We start from the raw sequence: 25,729 nt of genomic DNA on the forward strand, positions 1-25,729 counted from the left end.
TACATTTTTAAGTGATTTACTTTTAAAACTTTTCAGATTAGTTTTACAGCTATATCAGAGAATGAATGATTGTTTGGTTATTTAATTTACCAAAGGTAATTGAAGCAGATATTTATGAAGTCATTGGGAGGTGAACTATCTCCAATTCAACAGGTTAATCATTAATATTTGGAGGATTTTCTTGCCATGCTGCATTAGGAGGAGATCACTAGACATTTAAATTGTTTTATTTATAAAACAACAATGTTATATATTCTGGATTTTTTTCATCAACAGCAAACATGTCATTTTAACAAAACAAGCATATGAATTTTTGAATTTAGTTAAACATTCAAGTTTGTTTTTAACAAATAGTTAAATGAAATGTTAAAAAAAAATTTAAATCGACTGTCAACCAGGTCAACATGAGAAACTTAAAATATTGGCTTCTGCAGCTAACTCAGTCGTCTTCACCTTCATTTTCCTGTTTGTTCATAATCTGGAAAAGAAAAACAAGCTTTCCTGCTTTTTCAGGTCCCAATCGATTTCTCAATTTGGAATGAATTAGTCCAAAGGAAGAAAATATTCTTTTCTACACCAGCAGAAGAAGCTACTGCTGTTGAAAGTGAGATTATTACTTCAACAGTCTCTGAATCCAAGTGCTTAAGTGACTTTCACCAGTTCACTGGTGTGACTTTCTTTAAAACATCATCAGCAAACATATATTTCTTGAATGGTTCACCATTAGCTCTGAAGTTTATTGTAGTTGGCATTATGGAGGGATGATTGCTGGATGTCTATATCATAGCCAACTCCTCTTCTTCAGCAGTTAAGGTTTGACCCTGGTACCAAGTATTGAAAATACTTGCAAGAATATGAGCTGGAGATAGTGCTTGTCCCATTTGTGTTTTTAATGCTTGTAATTTAACTCTGTCATTGCATAATTCTCTTTTTAAGATCTCACTCAGTTCCTTCCAAATTTTAACAGTGTTAACAATAAAACAGCTATTTCCTTGAATTTTGTTCAAGGCTACAGAAACAGACTTCAGGGTACTCAGCATGTGTTCAACATTTCTCTTAAGCCCAATGTTGAGAACTTTGGTTGTGACAGTGCCATCTATTTTTTCACGATTTTGTTCACAAACCGTCATCAGATTAGGCCAGTTCTTGATATGGTGCTCAAAACAGTCCACTACTGAGTTCCATTGCACGTCTTGTGGGAGAGTTAGCTTGGTTCCTCCCACTTTTTTCAGAGCAGCTGCTGCAAAGTGGATGTTACGGAAGTATTTTGCAACTTCAACATTAGCCTTTTATTTCTGGAACACTGAAGTCTTTGGCTAGGAGGTGCATCAAATGAGCACTGCAACCCGTATGTTATTATCTCGGGACTCTCTTCTAAATTTCTTCTCATCTTGGATCCATTTGTAGCAGTGTCTGTGATCAAGCTGCGTACTAGACATTTAATTTTTTCCCCCACAGTTTGTTATAGCTTTTACTGCTACTTCTTGTAAGTATTCTGCTGTCTGTGCATTTCCTGTAAGTTTCTGTAAGGAAGATATTCCCTCCTTCTGATGTCACACAAGCACATACAACAGGATCATTGTGGACATTGCTCCACCCATCAAGACTCAGGTTAACAATTTCACCCTCTAGACTTTTGTACACTGCTCAATTTCTCTTTCATACACTTTATCCAGCAATTTGCCTGTGACATCTGCTCTGTTGGGTTGACTGTATCCTGGTCTTAATGACCGAACCATGTTAATGAAGTGTGGGTTCTCGATCATACGGAAAGGAGAGTTTGTTGCATAAACAAACCAGACAATTTTTTCATCAATTACCTCTTTTTGTAATCTGCTGATTCTTATCACAAATTTACCTATGGTTGTTTCTGGATGATGGAGGGTATTTTTTCTTTTTGCTACAAGTGATAATACTGTGGCTATGTGACGTACATGATGTGACTGAAACACTATCATTGGCAGATAACTCTGAAACTATAGAAAATGATGGTGATCTTGAAGGTGGATAGTCTTCAGAATCCTGTATGTTGAGGATGGAGTCTCTTAAACAAAATAAGTCAATGCAGTTATTTAATTATTATTACCATACTGTTCATTTAGTATTACTCATTGCATTCACTGACACACAGTACTACTTTAAAGGCGAAATTGTGAAAGGAAGATCTGCCTATTTCAGCTATTTATTTTTTATCACAACTGCATCTAAAATGATAGTACCATAGAGAAACAACTATATTTTTTCCTCAAACATGAGAATTCAAGAATAGTCCAGAAGGAAGACAGGCAGTCCTTAAGAAAAATGTATGAAATAAAAAAAGTTTATCAATCTGAAGATCCTGCATGTTCAGACATGTTCCTTTCATCATCTTCAACGCAGCTTCCTCCTGAGAAGGAACACTTCTCATGATGTTGTTTCATTTGGGCAACCAGGTCTTGCATTTCTTTGTTGCACTGTTTGCATTTTGCACGCATGCCTGTCTTACTCACAGATAGAGGAACTTCATTAAAATATTCCCAAACTGGGTCTCTTTTATGGCTTGCTGCCATTATAGGTTTTCCCTTCTAGTGAGAGAATGGTATGGTAGATCTCAAATCAGTGAGGGCTACACTCAGAGAGACCTGAAGACTTCTGGAATATGCTGCTCAAACAGTTTCACTTTTGTTTCTACGGCCTGTCCTTCCCTTCTCACATTTATTTCCAGACTTCTTCTCCTTTTCCAGAACTAGTCCTCCCCCAACAATCTTCTATTCATTGAACTTTTTGAAACTTTGCACCTTTAGAGAGAGGTAAGGGATTGACTGTGTACACAAATTTGCAGAGGGATAATAGGGTTGAGTTCTGATATTTCTCACCCTCTATAATTTATTTTAAAACGTTTTTGCTGTTAACAAGCATGTTATCTCTGGAGACACAAATCTACAGTTTGAGAACTGCAAAACTAAGCATCTCTGATGGTATTTTCTAAACTGAGCACTGAATCCCATTGGGTAGATAGAACTATTAACCTAAATAATCTATACAGAAGCCCCTGGCACCCCATAAGACTGGGTCCCTAATCCATGAACTATTGGAACTCATTTACAAAACTTTCCTTAAACATTACATGAATATATTCTCATACTATAGAATTAGAATTTATAATCCCTTTTCCATAATAAGATATCTTTGAGCTATAATGTATCTTAATTAAAACTATCTTTAGATAGGTTTTTTTCCTCAAAAGGCATTTTATCAAAAAAAAATGTTTTTGTTTTTTGTTTTTGTTTTTTTAAATAATTTATTTTTATCCACCCTGCTATAAGGTGAGTTTAGAAAGGCAGAAAAAATTAGCAACATTAGACTGTTGTCAGGACACCACAGGTTTAATAATACTACTACTTGTGAAAAGTGCTATGTGCTTATTCATGATTGCAAGTAGTCAGGATCTGTTCCGTCTTATCCAAACATTTCCAGTATCACAGCTGTGCTGGGCAGTTTAGTACATACTTACAAGAAAGAATTCTACTGCCTGAATCACCAGCACCATTTCATGAAACACTTGGAGTTTTGTTGGGACAGGTGACGAGGGAGATGCGAGTGCCCTGGCACCACCTATGTTGAGCAATAGCTCTACGGCCTGCAGCAGGAGCAGGTGAATGGACAGCTAATTTATAGGTGTGTCTGGTTTGCCCACTTCACCTGTACCCAGGAAGAATTTCTGCTGTGCAGGCTCTATGTCCTGCATCCCACCAATGGGCCCATTCCTCTTTAAAGAGTAATCAACTGAGATTTTAGATGTAATCTATGGAATGTTAGATGTTTGGAAATTTTAGCGTTGTGATACTTCCTGCAATTTTTGTGCTTTTCTAAATAGGCACTTTATAAAATTTGCACGTTGTGGTTTGATGGGAACAAGAATATATGTTGCATAACCCATGGCTGCCAAAAACTGTTCCCTGGAGGCTACTTTTCCATTTGTACTTAGCTTTCTTTTTTTATATTAAATTTAGAGTTAGCATGCCTCCAAGGCAGATCTTACCAGCCACAAGTAACCACTTTCCCTAAAAGCATCAATGAAGACATTGTAGTTATAAATAGAATAAAGGGTTTATTTATAACAATATTTACAGATTACATAAAGGAAAAACAAGACTATAATACTACAGAAGAAACAAAGTAAATAACAAAACTATGTGTATATCTGCTAGGAGCCTATCTCATAGGCAAGAATTAAGACCAACCTTCTCAGAAAACATAATTAACAAAAAAGATGCTCAAAACCCAGAGGCACTTAGCAACCATTGTGTCATGCAAATCTGCTTCTTAGCTGAACTCTTCAACTCCCAAATTTAAACTTCTCCCTCCACTGCTAAATTCTACAATCTTTCCCTGCCATCAAACAAGCTTTTCAATAAAAAAATGTTCCATGTGGAGTTCATAGCAATGCTAGCTGCTCCTCCTAGAACTTTGGGGTTTCCTGCTTCTCTGTAGTTCTAGGCACCCAAATATTAAGAAATTGACCAGCCAGCATTGTCTTAAACTAAAAACTTTAAAAGATAGAAGGGGGAAAAAAAAGTGACTGAGAAGTCCAACATACTGCACCCAAACACACGCTTTGACGTTTATCTCAAGCATTGTCTTGAATTTTCTTTAAATGGAAACTATTGCACATCACACACAAAGATATAACTGAAAAAGAACACAGTATCACTTGTTTCTACTCACAGTACAGAATCTTCCTCTCCACTAAATTCTTGAGTGTTTCATGTAGTTTAGACATGAATACTGATAGCTCAGATGTTCCTAGGGAGTAGGGGTGAACTAGCACTTATTTCTATTGCAGCAGTAGTGTCCAAAATGCATTACGTATGTGTGTACACACACAGTTTCTGCTCAGAAGAGCTTACAATATAAGGTCCCAATTCTGGAAACTTACATACTTTGCATGAGTTGTCCTATTTTAATTCAATGTGACTACATGTGTGTAAAGCTGTATGCATATTTGCTTGATCAGGTCCTTAATAGCTAGACAACAGACAAATAATATTGAAGGCAATGTAAGATACACATCTTACTAGCTACTTCCTTCTCTCCTTACGACACTGTGACCTGACCATCTTCGCCCTGCTTTTCTCTCCAATAAGTTAATACAGAAGTCTTAACTTCGTTGACCCACAAAATCTTTTTTTTTTTTAAAACATAGGAAACAATCAAATGGCTAGATCCTATTTAACTGTAGCCAGGGTCATGGCCAAAGCAGTTCTATGCAGCAGCATAGCCTGAATCAGTTTCTTAAACGGCTGGGATGACTCAGTAAGCATCATTCTTGTTCAAACTTCTGAAGGAGGAAAGATGGTATTTACAGTTGTCTCCTAAAGGCATGTCCACAGCAAGCTACCAATTATTTTGCCAGTGTTAGAAATGAATCTGAAAAGGATTTACACTAAACTACGCATCAAGATTTCATGGGAATTTCTAGTTCAAAAGCAAGCTGATCAATGCGGAATGTAGTAGGAGTATAATTAAAGTGACATTCCCAAGTAGTGATTTAGGGTTTTTTTTAAATTCTCCAATACTGGTAGTTGACAGCATGTCTCTGTTTTCTCTTTTCTTGGTCATCCTTTTTTAATCCTTTTTTTGTCACGTTTCCATTGTACTGAATGTGGGACCTTTAAAACAAAAGGCAGCCACACTTGCTGCTGTGTTGTTTACTTGTCTGCTTGTGCACTAGCATATCATTTATCACCACTACGGTGTGCAGCTCTGAAAAATCTAGTCAAGCACTAGCGTGCTGCTGTAGACATGCTAGTTATAGCTCTCCTCCTCTGTATATAAAAGCACAGTTTTAATTATCTCCAATTTTGAGAAGAGAATGGGTAAGATGCTCCAATTCCATCTGGACCGATTGGATTTTTTTTATTTTACATCTTTCAGTCTGGTTTCGTACTGTCACATGCAAAGACAGGTCCAATCAACATGATGGGGACAGTCCCCTTGAAAATCTATTAATCAAAAGGGTCCAATTTGAGGCCTTGCTAGTGACCTATATTGACCCATTTGGTCCAGTTTTATTATAATTATTCTCTGAAAAACTTGTGTAGCTTCACAGATACCTTTTAACAGATGCTGTGTATGCTAATGAATAAAATACTTGACTACTGTGGAATTATAGGAAATACCCTACAAGACTGTTGCACACACTGAAATTTGGAATGATGGCTCTAATTTCCTGTCAACAGACGAGTGTAATGAAAAATGATCTGCAAGTGAAAAGAAAAGTTGCTGCCTCCCCTCCCCCCCAATTTTTTCCCCTAGTACTTCCATTATGGGTCTTGGAGTCCTGGGAGACTCTATGAACAATTGGACAACTAGTAGGTTTATGATATTAACCAAACAAGTGCAATTTGATTGAAGAGAGAAGTAATTTTTTTATTGACTATTTAAAACTTTAGCTTTGTGTTCATTTTTGTAAATCCCTCTTTAACTCAAATGCTTGACAATCAGAAGAGCTCTTTTGCTAAAGGTTCAATAGCCCTTTAATGAAGGACTGAGAGCTTCCAATCCATATCTTAGTCTTCCAAAGGAGACCTCCAGCAAAACAGGGAAAACAGAATAGAGATCATCATGTTCTTGATGTTTCCAAACTGTTTAAAAAAAGAAAAGAGCAAAAAGAAAAAAACCCTGTCAGGCTGCCTTTATACATCAGAAAGAACAAAAATAGGGCCCAAATCCACATCTTGTTTTGTTTTTTTCTTCATGTCAATTTTTCAAAGAAAGAGGCACTCACCAGACTGTAAGTTGGTCAAATTTTTATGTAAAGTGATTATTTTTTAAGTCTCAAGTGTAACATCTTTTACTATCCATACCAGTAACTTACAGCAACTAACATGTGAGATTTTCCTCTTTCTATTTCCTGTTGTATGCTGCTATGGACAGTGAATATAAATGCTTCTTTCTCCCCCCCTCCCCTCATCACGCATATAGTTATGCACTTGTTAGAATAATTCTGACATTAATAATATATTATGATAGACTGAACATTTTTTCATAATTAGAATGATCTTTTATAAACTATTTTTGAACCCCTCAATCTGAAGACTTTCCAACTTCACATATGAAGTGATTCATTGTTTTCAAGTGCAGTTGTGAGTGATATGCCATTTCATATATAGGTATAGGTATTAATGAAAATGTTACCAATATAAACCAGATTGGCCTTAGCCAATAGTTTTAAATGGAAAATAAGCAAATGAGTACATCTTGGGCTGACTCAGTGAATATCAGCCGACCTGAACCGGGTGATGTGCTGGTTGGTAGCTTCGCACCTTTCAAAGATGCTGATTCTAATCACTCCGTCTTAGTCACTGATAACCCAGTCATGGCACAATGGTTAAGTGAGTTCTGAGATGACTGTTATTCACCACCAGCCAGCTGTCACAGCTGGCAGCATTTGTTCAGAGAAACATGTCAAGTTTATTTAAAATTTATGGCTGCATTTTCAAGAGCTTATAAATAAAATGCAATTATGCAGATACTTCAACTCGCAAAACATTTATCCTGAAAAATTGTTAGATAGATTTCATTTGAAACCCTCTGGGATAAATCTTTGTTCCAAAATTGTTCGATTTAGCAGGAGAAAATGTAAATGAGTTCTGGCTCACAGTTTGCATTGATCTGTAAGATACATTATTTATCATTTGGGGCTTACAAGAGCTGAGCTAATAAATTTTTAAAATGTAACAACTGCAGGTTGCGCCTAAATATGAACTATATTTTCTCCAGGTGTAATAATAAACCAGTTCCAGCAGCAGTGAGCTGCTCACCATGAGCAATACGAGTGCAATTTCTTGTTTAGAGGGTGGAAGGGTTCTGGTGTCAGTTTTGAGTTCAGGAGGTGTTTTGTGTTTTTATCCCCATGCAATCCAAAACTCTGATTCAAGATACAATTAGTCATATGTGTAGGTCCACAGCTGCTTTGAGAAATCCAGCGTGGAAGGTATGGAAAAGAAGGTTTAGGACCATTTGGAGGTTCTAGATTCTAGGGCCCCAATTCATTAGAGCTCTTAAGCATGTGATTATTACCACTGTTGTTCAGGATAACATTTAAGCATATAGTGACTTCATTGCATCTTAAACACACCTTAAATGCTGTCCTTTACTAAGGATGTTTCCTTGAATTGGGACCTAAGGAAACTCCAAGTGATACAGAAAGCAGCTGAGCTGATAAGTGCACAGCGCTCCAGTCACTACTCTGGTTCTCTATCGATCATTGGTCCTGTTTTTGAACTTCAAAGCTCACCAGCGGGTTAGTTAAGTAGCATGGTGATAGAAATCTGAAAGCTCTCTCTATAATATAGATTCCACTGGTAGAATTGCACTGCTGGCATATTATGCATCCCTTTTCTGCCAGTACAGCCACTGGCTGGGAGTTGCGGGTGCTTGGTAGTTGTCAAGATCAGGCCCCTAAATACTTTTAGAAAACTTCCTATTTAAAGTGAGCATTAAACAAGACATCTGTTTTGGGACAAAACGGCAATGAGCCAGGAGAGCATGCAGAGAGTGTTCTTACAACTGGATTTATCTGTACTTGGGATCTTTAATTGTGTATCTAGTATGAAAATTAGTACTCTGTAGGTCCTAGAGAACAGACCCATTTAATTTCATGGTGAAGTTTGAGAAATATCTTCTCATTAAAGTGTATAATTGTAACTTCAGTGAATGCTAATCACTTTGAAAAGGTCTTCTGCGCAGGCCTGGCTGAGAAGGTCTTAATCAGTTTGTGGTGCAAAGCTGGATGTTAAAGTTGTTGGTGACTGAAAAGTCCTCAAGTTCTTGAATACAGGGGTCTTATTATCCTGCTCAACCCACCAGTGGGAGTGGGTGATTTACACAGGCCCTCTCACAACCATGAGATCTAGCAATCAGTGTGTGGGAGAGGTGGGGGAACAGCCAATTGCTCCCAAGAGCTCTCATCAGAATAAGAATTGTTTAAGCTCATCAGCCAGATTCACTCAAGCTATGCTCCCTTGATAATGCACTCCCTTCATATTTCTACAGGGTGGGGAGAAGCTTTCGTTTCTCCCCAGGGTTCCACAAGAGCCCTGCCAGCAGAGACTGCTGATGCATGATTCCAACTCAGTGCTCTGCCCCTTCCTCTTTCAGCCCCAAAGATGAGAGTTGAAAAATGATAAGCAACTAAAATCAGGGTGTTAAAGTGGCAATCGCCGCCTTCCTTCCCCTCCTGTACTACTGTTTACCTTAAACTCCAGGATGTTGAGATGTAATTGTGTGTAAGTTGCTCTGACGAGAAGCACTTATAGGAATGTATTGCATTATAGAATACAATGTAGCATGGCCTGTGAGTGTAATATCCAGCCCTTGTACAAATGAGCTCCAGTAGCTAAAATTTCAGGGTTTTTAAAACAATTGTTTCTGGCTTGCATCAAGAAAATTATCCTTGAATATGTGAAGAAGACTGTAAACTGATGTCCTGCCATCTTCCTCAGTTAATGCTGAGAGGTGCTGAGGACTGGTAACCCTGAAACCTAAAGCTATTTGAAATGTCAGCATTGATAACTATTTCACTGCTGATCATTTTAGCAATACAGTAACAACCCTCCACCTTTTCAGGTGCCAAAAATCTCCAGTTTACTCCTCTGACAACTTCTATGGTTCAATTACTTGTCAGTACCAAAATCTGTGACACATAATGAACATGTTAGGGTAGTATAACATCAAATTTAATATTTGAATAAGTAACATTGAAGTCCATACACTATTCCCAATTAAAATAGAATTTTAAATGGAACTGCTACAGAATTTCTAATCTGCGCCACCAGAGTATCAGATAACATAGGTTTTGTGGGGGGTGGGGGAGGAAGGTGTCTCATACACAAGGACAACTATGGTTGCAATAGGAACCATAATTCTGAATTTCTTGATTTCTAGGCATGTACAGCAAACTTCATCAATTTAGCTTTTCCGTTTAATTTCCTTGTTTGAGGAAAAGAGGGATTACATATTGATAGAAATGCACTACATTCATTTTGCTTCAGTATTTTCCCATGTGTCTAATCAGACCATTGGTCTTTAATCTATGCATCAGAAAAAAATGACACATGTATGGAAATTGTATTTTTCGATCTCCCGTCCCACCCTTCATATTGCACTTAGATTGTGAATTCTCTATGGCTGACACCGTATCTTCCCATGTATTAGTACAGCACCTAGCGCATGGGGGAGCACTGATGCTGAGTGGGATTTTCTGGGTGCTAGTGTAATATAACTATATTTATTGATATTACTTTTGTAAACATTTAAAAATATATAGTTGCACTCTGGAACGGGATGATCTGCTGGTATGCTTATATTGATCCAATTCTTTTAAAAGTTACACAAATGGTCTGTAAAGGATGTCAGCAGGCAGAGGGATGAAACTTGATTTTTCTACAATACAAGTGGATTCAATTGTCACAAGTGCTATTTCATATTACTTCTGTCTCATACCATTAAAAATACTTTAACTTGACAAAAATCAAGCTAAAATAAGATTGCTTAGCAGGACTCACTCATAATGAGAAGTATGAATTCAAGAAATTACTGTTTGTCAGTGTGAGTGTACTTCTGCTTTGGCATAGCAGATACAGATTTTAACTTCTGGCAATGAAAAGTCTTACTCGTTACTACGTTTTTTCTGTAGAGTTTCTTTTTCGTCCTTGGCTGTTTATATTTTAAACTGTCCTTATCAGGGAAAGGACTGGATATAGTTGTACTTGGTGGCAGTAGCTTTGGGGAAGTCAATTTAACAGTTGATTGAGTTCTTGGTGCCGCCACACAGCATGAGGAAGACCTCCGCAAGAGCATGTTAGAGTTTAAAATGAGGGGGGGGCTTGGAGCTTTTAAAGGCATCACAAGATGCTCTAAGCTGCTTTGTGGATGAACTTCTAAGGGAGGATGTTCCAGCATTCCATTTGCAATTATGACAGTACTCCCAAGTGCATTTTGAGCTGTTCCACTCCTGCGTGCAGCAGCCAGAATGGTTGGATTTATTTTTCTCTTGACAGTCTCGATTAAAAGGTGTCTGAAGACATAAAGGGTCAGATAGTCTTGACTGCTTCGACTGATGCATGGATTTTGTGGAACTGGGTCGATTGCCAAGCATCAGATTGGAAGATACTGTCAGGACTCTTGTCTTCTCTTTTAATATAGTCAAGTGCTGCATCCGTTCAATTTCCAACAGACGAGATATTAATTTCACAACAGAGCTTTCCGGTGGTGGATTAAAGACTTCCTTCCAGTCATCCCATTTTGATAAGGCCAACTTTTGTAAGTCCAGGTTATTGAAAGGTGGCGGGAGAAAATCAGGGTATGGAAACACTTCATTTTGGTGCTTGGAGGAAGCTTTTTCAATGTTTTCTATAGTTTCTGGTCGTAAGTTCAGATCCATATATTTGAAATAACTAAGCAAAACATCATTCACTTTTTCACTCTGAGATACATCACCTTCCTCTGTTAAAAGACTGTTCTCAACACTACTGTTTCGCAACTTCAAATTCCATTGGGGGACATAGACAGTGTCATCACTACTACTTTCTGTAGCAGGATAGGAGTCAGAAACTGTGGTTTCATTTCTGGCCTTGAAAAAATCCCCATCTCCATTTGTCCAGTAGATTCCTAATGGCAGCTGCTGAGGTCCCTGGTAAGACACTGTGTGATAGCTGTTCAGATGGGCCCCCATCAATGTGGGATTAACAGTAAAGAAGTTTAAAGAATTACCCTGTGAGCTGGAAAGAGTTTCCACTAGCGGCTTATTGGAGTCTCTGGAGGGAAAAAAAAAGAAAATATAGTGTAGTTTTACTCGGGGAGTTGGTAGGATAAAATGCATTTATGGGAGTCATTCTGACCCTAGTGAAGTCAATGGGCATACTGATTGACTGCAATGGGGCCAGGATTTACCCTATATTTTAAGGGGGGCAGCTGTTCATGTTACATATTACAAGGAGAATAATGACTCTGTTCAATTTATATTGAAAAGCTAAATTATAGCTTTAGCTCAATCATACAGCAACCACTTTTTAGGGAAATACTCATTCAGATGGGACTTAATGCTTTCTGCATACCAAGAGCCAACTCCTGCTTGCCTTGCTCATGTAAATAGTCCTATTGTTCTTGGCATAAAGCTATTCTCCATTCATTAAAATATCAAAAGTGCATCTTCATGTTGTTCTCCCTTCCTGAGTCACAGCCCTTCTACTCTTCCTCTTCCAGATGGACTTTAAGGCCAAATATTCAACCAGTCACCTGTCGCTCTGCTGTATTGTTATGAAAATTTAATAATTTTACAAGACTCTTACTTCAGATTCTTTAGTGTGTACATCTAAGGGGAATGTTTGACCCAAAAGCCCTACCAGCATCATACATTCAGATCCAAGTATTGAAACTGACCTCAAAAGAAAAGCTCTCTTCTAAATTTTTCAAGACCCAAGCAAGCATGCATTAAAGGGAAGGGTTACCAGCTTGTGTTCCTAGGAGTGTGAGGAGGAGAAACTTTGCACTACTATTGTTAGTGTAGAATTACAACTTAGTGCAGCGTTTGTTTTTCAGATCAGCTGTAAAACTGAAAAAACTATACACTAACAAAAATATAGTAAGGTTCTCATCAGAACATGCAAAAAATTATGTTGATCAGTCACAATTAGTGGTCTTTAGTTCTGTCAACAAATGTCAGCTATACAGAAAATCTAATGTCATAGAGCACCTTTTTTATTTAATGTATCTATCTCAAAACAGTTTACAAGATAATGAGTTAAATATGATCTAAGATATTTAGAGTGCCAATCATAACTAGGGAGTGAAAATTATACTGTATTAACTATGTAGGAGAATGGAATAGCCATTAGACATATATAATAGTGTAAAACACTCAGATATCTATCCCTGGCTTTGAGGTGGCACATTTTTTCTATATTAGTTTAACTGCAACATTGGTTGTATAGTTATTGCAAGATAACAATACCCACCAATATATACTTACCACAGCTTTCTTAAGGGTATCTCAAAAATTATACAGTGCTTTTTTGAGCTGTGAAAAATTCCAAGTGTTGGACACAAGGTACCTAAACATGAAACTCCTTCATATGAAACTTTAGAAAAAATATGATGCTGAGCTGCAGCTTAGACCTATTGCTAATGCGGCTGAATCCCTTTGGGAATGTTCTAACATTCCAGCAAGTTCAGATTCAGATGCGGATGTTTTCTTATTTAAACAAAAATGTGATCTTGTAACTATAAGCAAGGAGAAAGGCACTACCAATGGACAAATCAAATGTCAATTAAGTGCACTGGTTTTAACTGTTCGTATATAACACACCCTGAGCCTACTGATAATACAGCAGTCTTTCATTTGTGAAAATTGCAATGGTGTGAGTGACTTTTTAGCATTTGGGGTTTCCTCTCCTGGATATTTTTTTTTAATTAACTACATGAGACACAGTTCAAGTCAGGTTCATTCTAAAGGCAAACAAATGTTTCTGAGTTTCAGCCCAAGTCTTCTCTGGGAAAGAAATGTTTACCATTATTCAAAGAGGGAATGAAAGCCAACTCTAGCACAGACACCATCCCTAATCTTCCTCATAATTTTGCAACAGAATTTAAAGGGTTCCTACAAGTCTTTTCTAGCATATCACTGCTAGACGGTGATCATATATTTTAGAAAAAATTGGTTTAGCAAATGATATTTCAATATTCTGAGGGGTGAGATATTTAAGTGCTTTATAATGCAAAGAACTGGAAGTAATGGGTTATGTTTTGTTAATTGGATCAGTCAAGACTCAATGGAGAACTCATGAGAGAGAAATTATCTGTTTTCAAAGTGTTACACCATCCCTATTTCCACATCTCACAAGCCTGTCTAATTACACATGCAGTCATGCGAGTGTAAGACTCACAATAAAGAAGTTATGAGTAGGATGAACCAGAGGACCCTGTTTATAGACAAAAGGATTATCTGAGCACTGAAACTGCTCCGTTTTCATTAAAATGTAAAGGGAAAAGTACAATGTCACTTTAAGTGGAAGGGGCACATAGTTTGATACCAGCATGGAAAACCACTCAGATTTGCTGTCAAACACACTGCACTGGGAGGGGAAAGTAGAAAGGGGAAGATGACAAACAAGAAAAAAAAATGTACATCTAGACTGTACTACCATTACATAGGACCCATCACCCTGACTAACTCATAGGTAAAAAATCTAAAAGTTAACAGTGCAGACCATAATTCTGGGGAGCATTAAAGGGTGCATTGAAGCCTTTTGCCCAAAACAGCTGATATATATTCTGGAAGAAACACTTTGGTACATGATTACTATGCCTCTTGCTAACTCGGATGAATGAGTGGGAACTATGTCTGAGAAACTGAATCTGCTACACAGCAGAGCTAAAAGTAAATGGAGGAAAAGATGAAAAATAAGTTTATCCTTATTAGTGACACAAACTCCTCAAAACGAAGTGCTCCAAGAAAAGAAGTTTGAGACACTTGAAAAGTCAGTAACCATGAGAAATTTACTGTATAAGGTGTCTCAGGCATTAAGGAAATAGAAGTCTGGCCTGGTTTTATGACTAGTTTTAGCCTCAAGCTCCTTAATTCAAATGTTCAGGAAGAGCCTATATATTTGGAGAGGAGCTACAAAATACCTATGAGGAAAGCTTGGCAAGTTAAGAAAGAAGGTACATACCAGCTAGGGTAAATATACTGGTATTCAATTGGAAAGAATTCTAAAAGCAGCAAGAGATTTTAAGGCAAATTTTAAGCTGATTTACACCTGATGAAGTGGGCTGTAGCCCACGAAAGCTTATGCCCAAATAAATGTGTTAGTCTCTAATGTGCCACAAGTACTCCTGTTCTTTTTACACCCAATGAAATTCAAGGGAGTTGGACAAGAGTGTAAGTTGTCTCAGAATTTGGCTCACTAGCTGCAATGGAAATAGAATATTACTTCCCTTTTGTAATGCACTGTGTAAGCCAGTGTGCCTCACATTCTGTTCCGTGAACTGCAGTTTGTCTGTGAAGCATCTGGTGATGGCTCTCCTTGTTTGCAGCTACTACATTTCATTAGACAGTTACATTCAAATTAAATACCTCCCTCATATTGCTTTTTATGGAAGCAATTGCAGTAGCTGTTCCTGGAATGATCTACGAAGAAAAGTGTTAGTGAAATTCTCTCTCTATTAATATGTGATCTTTGAGAAGACCTGACAATACTCATTACTAAGTGCCATCTATTCATTGGCAGAGTACAGAGCAGCACTGCCCAGGGGACAACATCTCTCTGTGTCCTTGATCTAATGCTTTCCATGGAGCCCAGAAGTGAGGGAGGGATTCTCAGGATTTATTAAATGGGAAGGAAGTGGAGGAAGAAGGAGAGGGAAATAAGTGGCAAAGGCATTTTCTGTAGCTAAAAGAGGCAAATGAAAAAGAGAGAAGGCACATACAGTAGCAACAGAGCTTTCAGGTTCTTCCTATACACAGCAGCATTCCTTCTTTCCCGCTTGTGGGTGGATTAGTCTGAATAAAATTTCACACTAACTTGCTAAAGGCCATGCATGCTCTATTAGATTTTACCAAATAAAGATAATGGCTGTTAAAATATTTTCTAGGTAATTGTGCAAATACAGCAAATATTTGAATAGCAATTACAGTACTTGTTGGGGGACCTGAGGTCAGCAAAACATTACTGGAAAATAACTAAAAGAAAATATTCTTTTAGCCCTCATTAGTACTGCAGAAGAGGAAAATAAAGATCTGCCAGTAATTCAGCAGACAGTTTATTTGCTACACACTAGACTGTGATGACAGAGCAATGCTGGTTAATTATTGAACCTACTGAAAAACGTATCAGGAGCTTTGTCTCGTTCTCTTTACTCTTCCAGGTGTTCACGATGTCAGATTACTGCAGCCTCATTCCCTGCCCCAGAAATTGGGGAATAGATCAGTCTAATAACAGTACACTGATAAGCTTTCACCATATACTCTAGTAGGAATTTACCATGAGCATAGAGTTTAAGGTAAGAAGGGACCATTAGATCAGATTCTTGTCTGACCTCCTGTATACCATAGACCTTTAAATTTCACTCAGATACAAATTACTGAGCCCAATAAATGGGTAAGACTAAAACATTTCAATTCTTGAGACTAAACAGTTGTGTTACATAGGCAGAGACCAGGTGGAATCAAGGTGCCACCAATGATCAATGCTCCTGCAATGGCAGAGTATTGATTATATGATATGCCCAGATGACCCCAGCAGGTGAACCATGCCTCATCCTGCAGAGGAAGGTGAAAAACCCCCAAGGACCTTGCCAATGAGGCCTTGAGGAAAATTTCTTCTTCACCTCAGATCTAGTGATCAGTTTGATCCTGTGCATCTGAGCTAGACACACCAACAAAGCATCTGAGAGAGGATTATCTGTACCACTTTAGAGCACTGGTCCACCCTATCCACTGTTCTGGCTCCAGCTGTGGCAACCATCGATGCTTCAGAACAGGGATCGGCAACCTTTGGCACACGGCCCGCCAGGGTACGCCCTCTGGCGGGCAGGGCCGGTTTGTTTACTTGCCGCGTCTGCAGGTTCGGCCGATCGCAGCTCCCACTGGCCACGGTTCGTCATCCCAGGCCAATGGGGACGGCAGGAAGCAGCGGCCAGCACATCCCTCGGCCCACGCCACTTCCTGCATCCCCCACTGGCCTGGGATGGCAAACCGTGGCCAGTGGGAGCCACGATCAGCCAAACCTGCAGACGCACAAGTAAACAAACCTGCCCGGCCCGCCAGGGCACTCTACCCTGGTGGGCTGTGTGCCAAAGGTTGCCGATCTCTGCTTCAGAAGAAGGGGGAGGGAGGGAAAGTCCCAGAATACATCTGGTCAACTATGCACCAGGTGGGAAAAAATCCTTCTGAAAAAGGTGGATTCAGAGATGTTATGTCCTGTCTGCGCTATTACTGAACCTATGTTACAAAAAAAAAAAATCCACCTCTGGTTATTACTACCACGCTTTCAACCATACTGACAGGACCTGAGTTATTTCTAGTATTTTAATATAATTTTAGACATATTTTAATGTAAGAAGATTCTATAAGAAACTTTTCTCTGAGTCAGTTGGTGCCTGTAGGACAATTGCTTCTGCTGCTTTTCCTTGTACAATATTAGGCCCTGATCCTGCAAAGACTTAAGAATGTGTCACTTTTATTTACCCGAGTAGTCTCAGAGAGTAAGATTACACACATGCTTAAATCTTGGAGGATCAGAGCCTATAGTACAGTACGAACAGTTTAAATAGCGTGTTTCCTTTTGGTGCTCAAATATTAAATACAAAAAAAAAAAATCAATGTCACTCAAACTTGATTTTGTAGGCCTATCTGGGCGTAAGTTACTTGACATAAGACGGACGTCATTTCATAATGATGGGATCTAAATTAGCTGTTGCTGTTCAAGAAAGATCTTGAAGTCATTGTGGATAGTTCTCTGAAAACATCCGCTCAATGTGCAGCAGCAGTCAAAAAAGCTAATAGACTGTTAGGAACCACGAGGAAAGGGATAGATAATAAAACAGTAAATACCATAATGCAAATACACCGCTACCTCGACATAACGTGACCCAATATAACACAAATTCAGATATAACGCGGTAAAGCAGTGCTTCAGGGGGGCGGGGCTGTGCACTCCGGTGAATCAAAGCAAGTTCAATATAATGCGGTTTCACCTATAACACGGTAAGATTTTTTGGCTCCCGAGGACAGCGTTATATCGAGGTAGAGGTGTATATAAATCCATGGTATACCCACATGTTGAATACTGAGTGCAGATCTGGTCACCCAATCTCAAAAAAAAAATTAGGATTGGAAAAGGTACAGAGAAGGGCAACAAAAATGATTAAGAGTATGGAACAGCTTCCATATTAGGAGAGATTAAAAAGACTGGGAGGTTTCAGCTTGGAAAACAGATGACTAATATAGGATAAGATAGAGGTCTATAAAATGATGAATGGTGTGGAGAAAGTGAATAAGGAAGTATTATTGACCCTTTCACATAATACTAAGAACCCGGGATCTCTCAATGAAATTAGTAGGCAGCAGGTTTAAAACAAACATAAGAAAGTACTTCTTCACACAATACAGTCAATCTGTAGAACTTCTTGTCAGGGGAGATTGTGAAGGTCAAAACTATAATGGGGTTCAAAAAAGAATTAGATAAGTTCATGGAGGATAGGTCCATCAATGGCTATTAGTAAATACGGTCGGGGATGCAACTCCATGCTCTGGATGTCCATAGCCTGACTGCCAGAAGCTGAGAGTCGACAACAGGGGACAGATCACTCGATGATTGCTTGTTCTGTTCATTCTCTCTGAAGCACCTGGCATTGGCCACTGTCAGAAGACAGGATACTGGGCTAGATGGACCATTGGTCTGACCCACTATGGCCATTCTTATGTTCTTAGTGAGCAGGTGAATGGAAGATTAAGCTATAAATAGGGGTTAGCAAGCAGTATACTGGAGTCAGGATATCTGTGCTAGCTAACACAAGCAGGAACACACTGGTACTAGGGGCAACGGACAAGATAAAACTTGGAATGTAAAGATCAGGTTATATATGACCAGCACATGTACAGAGCATGCTGGATAGGGATTGGTTCCTGAAAAATAACCAAGCCAATCATGAAGTGTATGATGCAATGTATAGTTAAGAATGCATGTGTTATTAGTGTTAGTAAAAATGCACATGAGGTAAAGTTTTCTGTGTAACTTTGGATGTGTGGTACACCCTATACCTGCCACCTGTGCTGAGTCTGATCAACTCAGCATAGTTTTGCTGTATGCAAGATAAAGGAACCTGAGTACCAAGACCAGAGACTGAGTTCTTGGGGAATGAGGTAGAAGAGGTCTCAGGAGAATCACAACAAACTTATGCTAAAAAACAGGGAAAATAGGAAAGCAGAGTTCTTAAAGACCAAAAGGAAAATGAGCCATATTAATTCTGGGTGTAAGAAGCCAAGATTACCTCTGAAGTCAATGCAAGTTGTACAAATTTAAAGCATTGTTGAATTTGGCCCAAGTAAATTAAAAGGTATAAAGAGAGGTTACTCACTCTGTGCAGTAACTGTAGTTCTTTGAGATGGGTCACCCTATCAGTGCTCCACCTCAGGTGCACTGCAATGGGATATTTTAGGTAGCAGTACCCATTCAGCCTGTGCAAGTGCTATACTCCACCTCATGCTGTGCACTGTGGCTACATAGAACTACGTAGGCAAACCACCCTCAGTTCCTTCTCTATAGCAAAACTTTGTAGCAGAGAAATCTGAAGAAGAGGAGAAGGAGGGCGTGTAATGGAGCTCCCATAAGGGAACGCAGTGCAAATAATTACAGTTACTGCACAGGGTGAGTAACCTCTCCTTCTTCAAGTAGCGTCCCTAGAGGTGCTCCACTTCAGGTGAGTACTGAGTAGTATCCTCTCAGGAAGGGGAAAAATATGATTTGCAACCAAATAAATTTGAGATACTTCTGAATTTTGTTGTATGGTAATGATTTAGCATAGTGCTGCCTTACACATTCATGTACACCCTTGACAACTAGGGAGTTGGGAGAGGGATGAGAAAACAGAACCTCTGAATCTTTAGATGGAACATAATATTTCCTATCAGCCCATTTACAGGTGGGCAATATTGTTTCTAGGGTATGCCAGATTACTTTTGCAGGATACAGAAGAACCTCATTAATAGATAGTGCAAGTCAGGCAGATGACGCTGCGTACAATATATCAAGCAGTTTATGTTGTGACTCCTTAGTCTCCTCAAGTGGAATTTGTAAGGAGTTCGCTGTCCTTTCAATGAACCCCTGGAACTGTTTGAAGTCATCAGCCAGGGATGGTGAGGCAGGCATAACTGCTTCATTGGGGATGAAGAATAGAGGTTGGTTGGCAGGATGACTTCTTTGTTCACTCTCATCTCCTATTTCTCAAACATATCTTCTTCTGAATCAGACCTTTTTGAGAGAGAGGAGGGGAGGGACTGTCTACCCTTATCATGGCAACAAGTGATGCTAAGGGTCCTAGATAATTGTTGGCGGTATGCTGCCCATGGATCCCAGTATGGCCAATGAAGGGAGTCCACATGGTGTAGGTGGAGGAACTCAAGCTCCCTTTCCTAGAGTCCTATTGAGAGGATTCTTGAGTCTTCCGCTTAGAAGTTCTAGGGGAGTGTTGCACCGAAGTGATAGAGGAAGTCAACTTACTCAGCAGACCGATGTACAGGGAGGGAAGACAGTCCCTAGCCTGAGTGAGAAGCTGGATGGAGGGAGCTCTCCCATCATAAGGAAACACAATTTAATTTCCTGGTTCTTTCTAGGTGTTGATTTTAAGACCAGGCAAAAATTTCCTTGGGGAATCACATGCACGCCGCTATTCCCCACCCCCTAAAGTGTAACGGACCATACCAGGACTGCTGTTGCTCAGTAGGATAGCCTCCTGGCAGAGGAGAGATAGCTCTCCTGTTTAAAACTTGGAGAGCCAGGCATATCCACCCAGCAATCTAAAGTTCCCCTCAGGGAAAAATTGAAAGGACAAAGGTCCTTACAACCATTTTTTTAACTAGAACTAACAATAACTAAGATAAGTAAAACTATGGGAAAAACTGCAATTGAACTAAGCTCAACTTGGACTCCATCTCAGGCCAAAGCGGTTGAGAAGGAACTGAGGGTTGTTCACTGCCACAGCTCCATATAGCCACACCACAGAGCACAAGGCAGAGTAGAGAGCATGCATGGGCCGAACTGGCACTGCTACCTAAAATCTCTGATCAAAGGTGCATGGGGCGCATGCACACCTGAAGTGGAGCACCCATAGGGACACTACTTGAACAAAAGCTGTCTGTTTTATTGGTGTTATGGTGTCTGGTTTATTTAGTGTTGCAGAACTTACTTACTTTTTATAATTAATTAAAAAGGCCACAAGAGTTTGCATGGTTTAACAATTAAAAGTTCAATGGAACCCCAAACGTAAAGGTAAATATATAGGGAGTCGTCGGATGCCACTTACAACGCTTTTCAATTGACTGCCCATTTCGCCCCTACACTTGTTTTGCCCTTATGACATTTGATTTGCATAAAATTCGCTTGAAATCACTTCCTGGTTGCATTATACTGGTATGGAGAAGGAAGTAGTCACTTCTGATTGGCTTCAAGGAAGCAGGGTAGCTTGTTGCCAGGTAGGGTTGCTGCTTGCTTTTGATTGGCTCCCTGCCCTGGGCTCAGCGAATCAGAAAGCTTGAACAGTGATTGGCTGAAGTGCAGCATGTGTGCTGTTCTCCCTGCTCTTCACTGATTGCTAAAAGAGGAGAATGAAGGGCCCTCATCAGCTAGACAGGAAGTGGGGGGAGGAGGGTTCCAGTATGAAAAAGGCTGAACTACTGCTATATATATTTGGTGCTATCCCATTAACAGTGAAAACTGAAGACTGACAGAGTGTATGAAGGATTTATTGGAAAAAAGAGTCAATCAATTGCATACCAAGATGGCAAATTAATATTCTTTGGGTTTAACCATAGTGCAAAATAGTTGTGCTCCAGAAGAGATTAAAGACATTTACCAGAACATCAGAATTCATAACTCTGTTACCTCACTTTTAATTAAAATACCTATGCATTAATTCATTAAACTCCTTTGAACTCTACTCTGTTAGAAAATATATAAGCTGACAATAAACCATCAGTATATAACTTCACGGAGCATTAAATGCATGTCTTAGGTGCAATTCTCTTGCTTGTTCAGAATGATTGGAAACCTTTTAACAAAACTCTTCAGTTTAACTGGATTTAAAGATGTTAAAAATAATTTTATTTTTTTACCTGTTCACAGTAGTATTGCTTTGATCGTGTGTATATCTCCAGGAACAAAACATCCCTTCCTTGCTATTATTTTGACTGAGCTGCAATAAGCAGAAAGAATATCTATAAAAATACTATTGATATATTTTAGAATAAGCACCAAGAATGCAAAATGAAATAAATGGTAAAATTAAAGTTATTTGACAAATCCCACCTGTGTTCTTCTAGTCCTATTTTTTGACAACCTAAGATCTGCCAGTTGTTCCACTGCTGTTGTGTAAGCATCCTGTAAAACAAAAGAGCAACTACAATATTTACTATGTGTGAAGACACTTTTCAGGCATGATCACTTATTTATCTTGGATCTTTTGTCCAAAAATTGTCCTCAGTTAAAACCATGCAACTCCATTCGCTTCAGTGAAGTTCCAAGTGTGTAATTAAGGGCTGAATTTAGCTTTCAATAAAACATTTAAATCGTTGTGTGAATTTAGTGCTCATAAAAAGTGATGACTTGAGAGGCCTGGAATCTCACAGAAAAAGTACAGCACATGGGCAGGGCTTCTTTACATAGTAACATTGTCCAGGAGGAATCACTTCTCTGTAGGTGGCAGGGCTAATATTACTCCATATTAGTAGTCTCCATGCTCATTCAATTTTTGACCTCTCTGTTGAGACTACCAGTTAGTTCAGACAAGTTGTGAAACCTGCAGACAGAGAAAGTCATGGATTGGCTGTGTCCCCGGGCTAATCTGATTTGTCAGACACTCAATTCTTATTAGAATGTACTGTTAGAGCACATGGAGGAACAGCAACATGTGCACCTGGAGCAGCAGAAAGATTTCTGCTGTGGTAAACATGGCCTACTGAGCTGTAACTCCTGAAGGCTGTTTTAGATGCATCAGGCTACCCTCCTTAGGCAGAAAATCAGCAGTGCTGCTGAACTCAATCCATGAGAATGAATGAGTTAGTCAACTTTCTATTGAGAGCCTCATTCTGCTACCAGATTGGGCTGATGGTACAGAGATGATGTCCTAACCCATGTCCCATCATCTGTGAACCTGGCCCCAAGATGGAGATGAGAGCAAAAGCAGAGTGGGTCCTGTTGCTTTCTGTCATACTGGGACAAACAAGAAGATAGGAAAGGCTTTATTCAGATGGAAGAATTCACTCCCTGAGACCTTACTGCTGAATTCTGCAGAACTCTGAGGCTAATATTGACTTATTGCTCTAATTCAGAACAAAGTAACAGAATATTGGGGGGAGGGATAGCTCAGTGGTTTGAGCATTGGCCTGCTAAACCCATGGTTGTGAGCTCAATCCTTAAGGGGGCCATTTAGGGTTCTGGGGAAAAAATCTGTCTGGGGATTAGTCCTGCTCGGAGTAGGGGGTTGGACTAGATGACCTTCTGAGGTCCCTTCCAACCCTGATATTCTATGAATGTGACAATAACTTTTGCTGTATTAAGGGACCCAACTGGAATGCTTCTCAGGGCCTTCCAGGTTTGCTTCAACTATCCTTGCTGCCATTATAGTTGCTAATTATGGTAATGAGTTTTTTTGTGTTTGAGTATATCTGTGTGCATGTGTGTTTAATTAAGAGCACACATACACAACATGGGAACTTGCCAAATTAATTTCACATAGGCTGCTGAACAGCCACCAAATGGATATTTCATCATTGTATCTAATAGAAAGGAAAATAATGTTCAACAATAAAAAAGGGGTCTGTTCTCGCCTGCATAATGTAACTCCCCTTGAATGGAATAGAAGATACAAATATGTAACAAAGATAGCATAGATTGCTATATTTGCTCAAAAATCTATATTTTGCAGGTTTAGATTCTGCAATCAAAACAGTCTTCCTAGTTGGTCAGGTGTAAAGTGCACTGAAATGAGTTTTCACTTTTTAAAACTAAGTACTGTACATCTTACAGTTTAACCTCATGCAAATCAAAGAGGGCAACTAAAACTCTTAAAGAAAACTTGGAATATGAATAAGTGATTGGCCAATTAATATGAGAAGGCTGTTCACTAATGCAGTTTCCTATCCATATCTTTATTTGAAAATTATTTTAAAAGAAACAATTTTTTCCTAGCAGAGCCATAATTTCATTTATGGCTTTTTAAGGCGTACAATAGTGGGTTAGTCCTTTTCAACATAAGTGTCTAATTAGTTTGATGGATTTTAAAAACCAGCATTTAGGTCCAAAACCTATGAAGTTAATTCCAGATAAATTTGATTTCAATTACTGTCAAAAGACTGATATTTATTCTGCTCTTACCTTGTGCAACTTGCTTGAAAGAACACCTGTAAAAGATCAACAGTTGGTTTGTGCTTACAAAAGTCCAATAGAAAAATTTTCTCCATACAGAATTGTGAATGGCTGGGATTCCTTACCTCTTGTGCCAGTCTCGTCTCCCGACAGACAGTATTTATTTTCAGGAAGGTGGACATCATGTTCCAAATCACTGGTATGTATATTCTATAACAATATTTGAGTTTTAGTGAGTGCAAAAACACAGAAACTAAAAATTTATGGTAACTATGACAATTTATGTTTAATAACTTTATGAACTGGAGTGAGGAAATGGAGAATGGAGAGAGATGTTAATAGGAATAGCTGTGGGATAGAGAAATTATCTGAAGTAAAGGTACATTGCCACTTGGCCTGCTGGGAGACCTTGGGCAAGTCACTTCACCTCTCTGTGCCTCAGTTTCCCCATCTATAAAATGGGATAATATTGACCTCTGAAATAAAGTGCTGTGAGATCTACTGATGAAAAGTGATATATAAGATCTAGGTATTATTATTGTGTGTGCCAGAATAAGAAATACATTGAAAATAATAATATTGTGCATTCATATCATGCCTTTAATATCAAAGTATCCCAAAGCAATTTACAAATCACAGTCCTGATCCTGCACAGGGCTTCATGTGGGCAGACCTTTTTTCCTTTGCAAAGTCCTATTAATTTGACTGGGGCTCCTGAGGGAAGGGTGGGTCTGTCTATATAGGGTTCATTACAGGATTGGGGCTTTAGGGTTGTGCATAAGTAACTGCAGGTATGAGAATTACCACTGGCTTTTTCAGTAAGACTACTTGTGTGCATAAAGTTATGACCTTGTGTTTGTGGAACCCACTGTTTGGTAATGTGTGTGTCCTCCTCTGCACCTGATCCACAGAAGCGCTGAGTGTCTTATAACCCCAGCTGCAGAGCCTGACCCTCGTTGTGACAGCCTGTAGCCACTCATGCTTTCCGTTTCGTAGGGGCGCGTTTTAACCTTGAGTGGGGGTCAAAGCTGGTGGCTGTCACGTCTGCAGACCCAGGAGCCGGAGCAGAAGCAGCGAGGTGAAGAAGGGGATCACAAGCAGTAACAACCACGGAAAGGGAGCGAGCAAGTAGGGAACTGGCACCACAGCCCCGGACTCCCAGCTCTAAGGCACGTAGACTCACGTTTGGTGCCCTCGAGGGCAGTGGTTTAAGTTGTATTTACAAAGACAAACAACCAGCTGCTGCTCGCTCCCCCCCCCCGGACCCGCCCAGGCCAAGCACACGTGAGGACGATGGCTCCGCTCCTGCAGCAGCGAGGCGGGGCGCCGGTACCTGGCGGGAGTCGGAGAGGCTGGTGAGCGGGAGGCTGGTGCCATAGATGCCGCCTGTGAAGTCCCCTCTGTCCACAGCGCTGCAGCGCCAGCTCCTCCTGCCAAACCTGGGGAGAGAGCGCAGGGGCGTGAGAGGGGGGCAGCCGCCGGCTGGGCCTGGGGCTGGAGCGGCCCGCTCCCCCCCACCTACCCTCGGAAGCCCCCGGGTGTCTGTGTCGCGGCAGCTCCGGCCCCGCTCCCGGCCCGGTGCATCGGACCCTCCCGCCACCGCC

At 39.7% G+C, this 25,729-nt stretch overlaps 1 protein-coding gene across 1 annotated transcript; it reads right to left on the minus strand.

The window, feature by feature from the left end:
• Positions 1-5,177: 5,177 nt before the first annotated feature.
• Positions 5,178-25,728, minus strand: FAM217A (family with sequence similarity 217 member A). Its single transcript, XM_034762250.1, is given in 8 exon segments — positions 5,178-10,869; positions 10,871-11,801; positions 21,875-21,954; positions 22,068-22,139; positions 24,135-24,160; positions 24,251-24,335; positions 25,459-25,564; positions 25,648-25,728. Coding segments are annotated over 8 exon segments (1,653 nt in total). The 5' UTR covers positions 25,710-25,728; the 3' UTR covers positions 5,178-10,578.
• Position 25,729: the final 1 nt, after the last annotated feature.

Source organism: Trachemys scripta, chromosome 2 (assembly GCF_013100865.1).
Source record: "Trachemys scripta elegans isolate TJP31775 chromosome 2, CAS_Tse_1.0, whole genome shotgun sequence".
Classification (NCBI taxonomy): domain Eukaryota; kingdom Metazoa; phylum Chordata; order Testudines; family Emydidae; genus Trachemys; species Trachemys scripta.